Raw genomic sequence first — 8,606 nt, 5'->3', positions numbered from 1 at the left:
TGCGAGATTTGCTGCGCTCTTCATGGCTCCGATGCTCCTTCTAAGCCACGACCTCTCGTCCTCTTTGCATCTCGGACGTGTCTTTTTCATTCTCGACCAGAACATGGTGTTTCTCAGCCAGCGCATCGTCTCTGAAATAGAATCAGTGTCGATCTACACCCAGCATCCGGTGGAATCCGACAGTCTTGTTTGACACAAACACGTCAATGCCCGTTGACGTGCAAGCCTGACACGGAAGCTGGCCTGGAGAGTTCAATAAAGCACTTTGTCGAGGCCAATGTCAAACCCACAACTGTAACCTTTTCACATCATGGAGTCACGGTTACGGAAATTGCTTTCACCCAGGAAACACAAGGCTTCAACCAACGATGCCACTGCTGAGCTGGATCTGCAGAGCATACCGTATAGCACGACTCCATCGCAAGGCCGACTACCTGTGCTCATCAGTCAAGCGTTAAGGAAACCCCGTGCGGTCAAGCAGTGCAAAAGCAGTCAGCCAGCCGACCCTCTCTGTTCGTTTTCCTACGAAGAAGCGGTACCTGGCAAGCCTCCTCAGCTGGGCGATCGGCCTCAGCGAGGTAATGGGCCTGTCAAGCTTCAGACCAGTCGGCGCCTGAGTTCCGGCGAGCTACTGGTCACTGAGCAGGACTACGACCGCACGTTGGAGGAGATCCGGGAGGGAGAGTACATTGTTGGCGGCAAGGAGAGGAGGTCTTCTTCTCAACCCAAGTCACCCACGGAACCCGTCAGCCTGAAGTTCATTTCGACGGCTCCCAGTTCGCCTAGAGAGCAAGTCGTTTTCGCCACTCCGATCTGGCAGCCTCCATCTGTACTCGGCGAGTTTGGGCCAGTCGCATCTCCTGCTTCGACCTCCAGCACTTTCCATCCGCCCCAGCGGTCGTACTCGGCTCAAGCATGTTATTCAGACTACCGCCACGATGGCTTTGGAATTTCCGGTCCAGCGCAACAGCTCTATGCTCGGCCTTCGGCGTCAAGTACGTCTCTCCGAGAAACTCACGAGGAGCATAACCCCACGATCCAAGCACTTTGGAAAGCCGAGTATGGTCGGCTGGCATCCATGTGTGGGCAGACGGGTGTGGACCAACCCATGGTGGAGCGTGGCATAGACCACGGTGCTGCTCCTCTACCGCACCCCGTAACCCGCCACAGGTCTTACTCGCACTCATCTCGATCATTAAGCCAGCCATCTCATCTACCAAACAGTCTTACAAGGACCGGCCCATGTTTAAGAACGAACGCCTCCACATCGGTCCTCGACCTGGCTTACCATGATGACCGCTCGGAAGGCTCATCACACCTCAGATACTCTCACCTCTCCTCGAGTGGAGCGTCCTCATCCCTCACAACACGGACCAGCATTGCCGAGGAGTCCAGCACTACCAGAGATGATATCCGCAAAATCGTTGACGAAATGCGGACGACGTATCTACAGGCCATCGAAGCTCAGACTCCACCCCTGCAGCCTGTGTCGAGCCCGTCCGTGGACAAGCCTCGATCCAAAACGCAAACACCCTCTCTCATGTCATATGCCTCTGTGGATAGTAGCCTGAGATCAGCCAGTCGACAATCCACGAGCACCACACGCACCAAGTCATGGCAGTCGAGTTCGACCCATTTCACGACACCTCGCCCGTCAGTATCCTCACCCTTGCAGTCGAAACGTCCAGGCTCCGCAACAAGCCGACGGACTTCTGGCCAACCTGCACTCGGCACGGCCACCTTGACGCCCATCGAAGCCAGCCCCGCGAAATCCCCCAAATCGAGCCAAAAGAAGAAACTCCACGAGGGGGCCGGCGGCGGCTTGAAACGCGCCGATTCGACCACCTTGGGTGCGATGGCGAGGAAACTGGCCATCGTCGACGACCGCCTCTCGACCGGTTCCTCACAGCCAGGTTCTAGACGGCCGCCGACATTCTACAACTCCTCGGGATCCGACTCGGACTCATCTCTGTCAGTGTCATCATCGCCTACGAAGAACTCGTCAGTGCAACACACGCCCGTGAAGCACAAGTCTTCGGCTCGCCAGCAATCGCCGCTCGCGAAACAAGCCTGGCAAATCGATGTTGATCAAATCCTCCCTCGGGACGAGGACCTCGAACTGGCGCTTGACATTGACGATTTCGAGACCCTATGCGACGGCTTGTTCAACGCGCCGGCCTCGACGGTAGCTGTGCGAACCGGCATATTACAGGGGTGGAATGATGGTGATTCAGCGACAGCTCCGCAGCGCCACAATACCAACGCCAATACTAGCCACTTCGACCACGATGCCTTCGCCTCGACCAGGCCGGCCGAGCTCAAGACGTCCAAGTTCGCCGATCACCACCTTGGCCATGGCTTGGGCTTGACGGGCCTTCCTGCCATGATATGAATATGATATGATATGATACCTTATGATTGATAGTTTCTACCTTATGATACGACACCAATGCTTTGATGGATGACGGTTGATGCATGGTAATGAGTCTCTTACTGTATTCAGGTTCCTTGGGTCTTGATGTCACAATCCCGTTTGTGGGGTGGGAAAAAAGTCGACACGCTATTTCGTTTCGTTTCGTTTCGTTGGTGTTTTATTTCGGTTCATTGCATTTCATCTCATCGACATACGGAACGTATACCACATATACCACGTACGCCACATACAGCTGACGCACGCGCACGCACGCACGTTGCACATCCCTCTGAGACTACCTAGGTACTCACAGGTCTTGCAGCTCATCGGTGAATCAGCTTTCGTTCGGTTCCGCATTACATGACATTCCGCTTCACGTCAATCACATCGCAACTCACCGCACCACACCACGAGGGATATCCACTACGTGTTCGGGTCTCCGTACCTTCACGACCGCCGAGATCTTTTCCCCTTTTTGACCGGGCCTTTTCGGAATATATCATGTATGTTGGCGATGCTGGATGGTCGGTCGGACGGTCGGACGAACGCAGCAAAGCAAAAGAAACGCAACGAACATTAATCGGACATGGGGAACGGGCGTTGAGGACATACGCATAGCCGTGGCCGTCGGGAAGGCGACCCTTCTGGTGAGGACAGCAGTGAGCTAGGCGGGAACAAAAGGGATAGGAATAGAATGGATGATATCAGGCGTACGCACAGAGGCACAAGCACACGCGTGAGCACGGACGGGTATCACGGTTGGGAAAGACAGCATCAAGCAAGCGTGGGAATATAAGGACAGGCATGGCAAGGCATGGTATGTCATGGCATGGCATTTCTTATGGCGAGAGCTCGAGAATATAGTAACGGTTTCTACTCTAGGGTAGAGTACAGGACTACCCGGTATGCCTCCACCACTGGATGCCCACTAATCCTATGAGAAAGGCAATGGATTGGAACGAGCTGCTCTGCTCTGATGTACTGTTGGAATCGTGACAACAGGTCCAGTCATCGCGCGCGCAAAGGATGGGATGGGATGGGGTGGGTTGGGTTGGTAGAGTAGCGCGATGCTCAGCATCATGTATCTTGCTCTCTCCACCGACCTACCTAGGTATGTCTACCTACCCGCCACCTTCCTACCCATCGATACGTTCATGACATCACGTTGTGCATACTTAGTCCGTACCCATTCCGGCCAATGTGCAAGATTGCTGTAGCACTTTGGCCAACGTCCAAGATGTCAGTCCGTAGCGCATTGCCTAAAACACCAGCGTCCCTCCCTATAGCACTTGGACCAATGTGCAAGATGTCGGTCCGTAGCACTTCGGCCAACGTGCAAGATGTCAGTCCGTAGCACATTGCCTAAAAACGCCAGCGTGCCCAAGGTACCTATGGCACTTGGACCATAGTGCAAGTACGGGTATAGCACTTCGCCTAAACTGCAAACATACCTAATTATAGCACCTCAACCGATGCGCCATACCAGCGAAGTCTTCAGCACTTCCCCAGGACCAAAGCGTACATGTGTCCGTAGCACTTCGAGCGACGTGCAACAAGTCTTCAGCACTTCGACCCAAAGCGTACACGTCTCTGTAATGGTAGCAGTTCGTGGAATCTGCAGGCATCAATTACTCGTCCATAAGCTGCTCCTATGTGCCGGCCCTTTATTACCTCGGATGTACAGCTCCGAGAGGACCTAGGTACTCGTACACAGTTGGAGTCCAAGTCACACCGCCACGGGGAGCAGAACACAGATCCTTTCCGACTTGGTCAGGGGATCGTTGCTCTTGCAAGGATTGTGTCCAAACGTAGTGACGGCGAGCTGAGGCGGGGATGAGAGGGAGAATGGAGCCGAAGGTGAAACGAGGGCAAAGTCAGGTCACATTGCACGCTGTGTGGCCAAAGCAGGAACTGTTTTGTGAGCAGCGCCGAGCAGGCTGCCATGTTAATCTCCTGGGATTTCGCTTGTCTACCGGCTTACTGTGTACCTAGGTACATGTAGACCGACGCATACGTATTGAGCCATGTTGAAAAGTACTCATGTTGCTTTCTGCCGGCGCGGATCCCATTGCTTAATGAGACCGCGTCAAACCATTGTTTCTTCGCGTAAATCATTTCATTTCGTCATCAGCTCCTCTACTCGTTCGATGCCGGGGTATCATGTTGAATTAATTGAGCACTTGCTCTTCATGCCTTGCCTTGGGGTATCATGTTGAATTAGATACTTTTTGATTTCCATCCCTTTCCACATCCCAGGCTCACCCGGCGGTGAGACCTTAACCACCAGAAAACTCCATTCCAGCCCCACAAGGTACGTATTCAAACGAGGCAAGAGTTGATCTTGCACGCCTCGAGCTGACGTCGGCGGTCAGCAAAAGAAAATAGTCAGAAAACCACTCAACTCTTGAGCGCAACTCCGTTTGTCGGGAATGGCACCTTGCGTTCCTCTCCATTCGCAATGCTCTTCTCCACCTCTGCAACGGGGGCGTCACCGTTCAGCACTTCTCTGGTCCCGTAGGTCCCATTTGCGTGATCGCTTGCTTCAGTGCCTTCGAAGACCAAGTCGAGGTCCCTGGCCTCAAGTCCCTCGAACACCTTGAAAATCTCATGGGTCTGATGGAAGTCGTTGTTGACAATGTTGACAAGATAGCATTCGCCCATGATAGTCTCGATCAGCTTCCTGCTGCTTGAGCCGGCTGGATAGCATTTCGACCAATCTTGACCGAGGCGGAACGCTTCGTCCTTCCAAGCCAAGAAAGACACTGTTTCCACGATTGTTGGCTGGACGATCTCTCGGTTCGGGAAGATACCCCACGTGACAGCGTTGGGGCCTTCGTCCTTGGTGTTGGTGAGTAGCTCTCCTTTCTGGTTCACGGCATAGTAAGTGAGGTTCTTGTTGGCGTCGAGTCTTTCGATGACTGTCTTGAAAATAGAAGGGAAGACAAGCAGCTCAAGATATGCTTTCTGGTACACCCAGCCGCCCACAGGTCCCCAGCCATGGACTGGATGCGTGGAAGAAGCGCCGTCGATTGCTGGCTGGGAGTTGATGGTGAGGAAGCCGCGCTTGTTCAGACTCAACAGGTCGTCTTTGATGGACTCGGCCTCTGTGGAGATGGCGCCTTCGCTCCACGGTAACCGGTCGAGGTCGCCCTGGAGATAGCGGACGAACAGAGATGTGACCTCGCGCAGAGACTTGGGCTTTCCCCACAGCTTGATGTTGGCCTCGTTTGTGCCTTTCAAACCAATGCCGTAAGCATCCAATTCGCCAAAGGCAGGAGATCTACTGTCGCCCCACCGTCCGTTGGGAAATTCGTCCCAGTCCGCCGTTCTTGTGATGTACGAGGTGTTGCGGTTCCTCCAAAAGATTGGTCGGACCGTCTCGTCTCTTCGGTTGAGACCCAGCGACTTCCGCCAGGGCAGAGGTTTCTCTAGAGCCAACCCAGAAGTTGATGGGGTGATAGACAAATCCTCTAGAACCATGCGTGTGGCTTGAGCGAGGTTCATGGTGTAAAAGTGAAGGTGCAGAATTCCTGCGTCGAGGATTTTCCGACACATCTCAGCCACCAGCTCTTTTCCGACTGCTCGGACAGCGGCATCGTCGTTCTTGACCGGCTCAAGTGCTTTGTACCAGTCTTCGGGGATGTGGCATTTTGTCCAGTTGGCTCGCCTCAGGAAGGCGGCGTGAGTGTGGATTGGCATGATACCAGGAATGATCGGAATGTTGATACCTCGGTCGCGGCATTTCTTTACCCAGTCTAGGAATATGTCTACGTCGTAGAACATCTGGGTAACTACGAAAGTCGCTCCGGCGTCCACCTTCTCCTTCAGATGGTCGATTAGCATGTCCACGTCCCGATGGTCGTCGCAGCCCTCGGGATAACCGGCGACACCGATATCAAAGTGGTCGCCGTATTCTGTCCTGATGTATTTGACGAGGTCCCTTGCATATCGGAAACCTCCCTCCTTTACTTCCCATTTTTCTTGGTCCCGGGGCGGATCGCCTCGGAGCGCCAGTATATTTGTGCAGCCGGCCTTGTACGCCCGGCGTAGGGCGTCGTCAACTTGAGTTCGCTCCATATCCGTGCATGTCAAGTGCATGCATGTTTCAAGCCCATAGTGACTTTGGGCAGCGTTGACCATTTCACACGTCAACTGAGAGTGTCTTCCGCCTGCGCCCCAAGTAATGTCAATAAACGCCGGTCCAAGGTCATGCATGCGGTCCATGCGGTCGTAGAGATTTTGAACGCCTTGGGCTGTTTTGGGAGGAAAGAATTCAAAGGAAAAGGTAGGCTTGTTGCTTTGGTGAGCCTGCGCGAGCTTTTTTGAGATGTGCATTTCGGCGTGCTGGACAACGAGTGGTGAAGGGTGAAGAAAGTGGCAGTTTGCACAAGCAAAATATGAAGAACCACGAAGAGTCTGGGTGTACGTCGAACAGAATGATTTGGTCTCGAAGCTGCCTCCGTTGGCTGTGTAACTCCTTGTTTACCAAATAAGGTCCTCCTCTTGACTAGAAACAGCTCAACCGAAGTAACGGTTGCGAGCCCACCTGTCAGCCAGTTCTCGCGGCATTGGGCGCTGGACGTAATGAAGTAGGGTGTATTTCAGGCAGAGGTGAGGTGTGTACGGAGTAAGATTGTCGAGCAAGTAAAAGCGAAAGTACGTGGACAGTAATACTATTGACAGGCGGTCAATGACTATGACATTTTCCTCGTCCGGGCCCCGCCATTTCCCTTACCATCCCACGCCCGGGAGCCTTGTTCAAAGTTATGCGTGTGGCTGTGAGTCGTTCTTGGCAGGCACCGCTCCAATCACCTTATGACTGCGTTAGCTTGCGAAGCACAAGTAAAATCTGCTGGTTTGCGGTGTAAATCCCCTTCGAATTGCTCGGGCGACAGGAAGCATATCACGCAGCACGCTGTTTGCGTTGGCTCGCCCTTTCCTCCACGCCTGTGCCCGCCGACCTGGTCGCCTGAGGCAGCCCGCGGCAGGCTTCTGCAAGCTTCGATACCGAAAGTTCTTGCCTAACAGATGTGCTGATACTCCGTACATGCTGGGCCAGGACTGAGTAGCTTGAGCATGCCGTGTAGTCGATGAGTCCAACCCACCTTGCCATATCATCCAGCCCGTTGCCACATTATTCGGATACTTTGTTGCCCCTCGTTAAGTGTCTATCAAGAAAAATCAGCGACAGGAGCGATACCCCGTAAAAGCGGTACGGTGGGGGTGAGTCGCCTGTGACCGTCGAGCAGTTTTCGCTCGAGCATTTGCGCCGAGGCCGGCGTCGCTGCGTGCTCGATTCGGCTGCGGGCAACTCCAAAATTTTGTCTGCCCTCTCAAAGCACGGCGAACATGGCGACGACGACATCCTACAAAGACACTCTCCTGCCTCTCCTTCTCAAGGCCAAAGTTCTCTCATTCGGCACATACACGCTGAAATCTGGACGCGTATCACCGTACTTCTTCACGTCAACTCTGCTACATACCGCATCACTTCTGGGCGCTCTTGCCCGCGGCTTTGCAGCTGTTCTGACATCCCCTCCGTTCTCCCTGCCACTTGGGACCGAGGAAGCAGGTAGTGACGCGGACGGTTCCCTGTCACCTCACTTCGATATCATCTTTGGACCCGCATACAAGGGAATCCCTTTGGCCGCAATTGTTGCCCGGGAGCTCGAGTTCGGTGGCCACAATTTCGAGGGTGTCTCCTACGCTTTCAACAGGAAGGAAGCAAAAGATCATGGTGAAGGAGGCATTATTGTTGGGGCGCCCCTCAAGGGCAAGAGGATTATCATTCTCGATGACGTGATGACGGCCGGCACAGCGTTGCGGGAAGCCGTCTCAATTATCAAAGCACAAGGAGGTACGGTGGTTGGCGTCGTCCTACTGCTCACCAGACAAGAACGGGTATCGGACACCGAGCCACGAAGTGCTATGAAGGTCGCTGAGGATGAGTTGGGAGTGCCTGTCAGGGCTGTTCTCAAGTTCGAAGACCTCTTGGAGGGCATTGAGACAGGTAAAATTGAGGGAGCGGGCCCTGAACAGCTGGAGCTGATGAGGACATACCGGGAGAAGTACGGGAGCACAGATTGAACTACGGCCACAGGCAGGAGTCCATGCATGGTTCAGGTATGGGATAGTTTGGGACCGAGCAAGATACCCAGATACACTACAGGTGTTTACGAAATAGAAAGCAGTG

General features: G+C 53.8%; 3 protein-coding genes across 3 annotated transcripts; 2 read left to right on the top strand and 1 right to left on the bottom strand.

Moving 5' to 3' along the window:
- Positions 1-310: 310 nt before the first annotated feature.
- A1O7_05417 (uncharacterized protein) lies at positions 311-2,392 on the top strand (the record flags this gene model as incomplete). The annotated part of the gene is made up of 1 exon (XM_007759427.1): positions 311-2,392. The coding sequence occupies one exon, from the start codon at positions 311-313 to the stop codon at positions 2,390-2,392; it is 2,082 nt and encodes a 693-aa protein (XP_007757617.1).
- A 2,418-nt stretch (positions 2,393-4,810) lies between these two features.
- A1O7_05416 (methylenetetrahydrofolate reductase (NADPH)) lies at positions 4,811-6,748 on the bottom strand (the record flags this gene model as incomplete). Its single annotated transcript, XM_007759426.1, has 1 exon — positions 4,811-6,748. One exon carries the CDS (start codon positions 6,746-6,748, stop codon positions 4,811-4,813), a length of 1,938 nt encoding a protein of 645 aa, XP_007757616.1.
- Positions 6,749-7,762: 1,014 nt separating this feature from the next.
- On the top strand, positions 7,763-8,500 carry A1O7_05415 (orotate phosphoribosyltransferase; the record flags this gene model as incomplete). Its single annotated transcript, XM_007759425.1, has 1 exon — positions 7,763-8,500. The coding sequence occupies one exon, from the start codon at positions 7,763-7,765 to the stop codon at positions 8,498-8,500; it is 738 nt and encodes a 245-aa protein (XP_007757615.1).
- Between the last annotated feature and the right edge of the window lie 106 nt (positions 8,501-8,606).

This window comes from Cladophialophora yegresii, assembly GCF_000585515.1.
Source record: "Cladophialophora yegresii CBS 114405 chromosome Unknown aczIN-supercont1.4, whole genome shotgun sequence".
NCBI lineage: Eukaryota > Fungi > Ascomycota > Eurotiomycetes > Chaetothyriales > Herpotrichiellaceae > Cladophialophora > Cladophialophora yegresii.
Note: the sequence above shows the minus strand (reverse complement) of the source record. Positions and strands in the feature narration are given on the sequence as shown.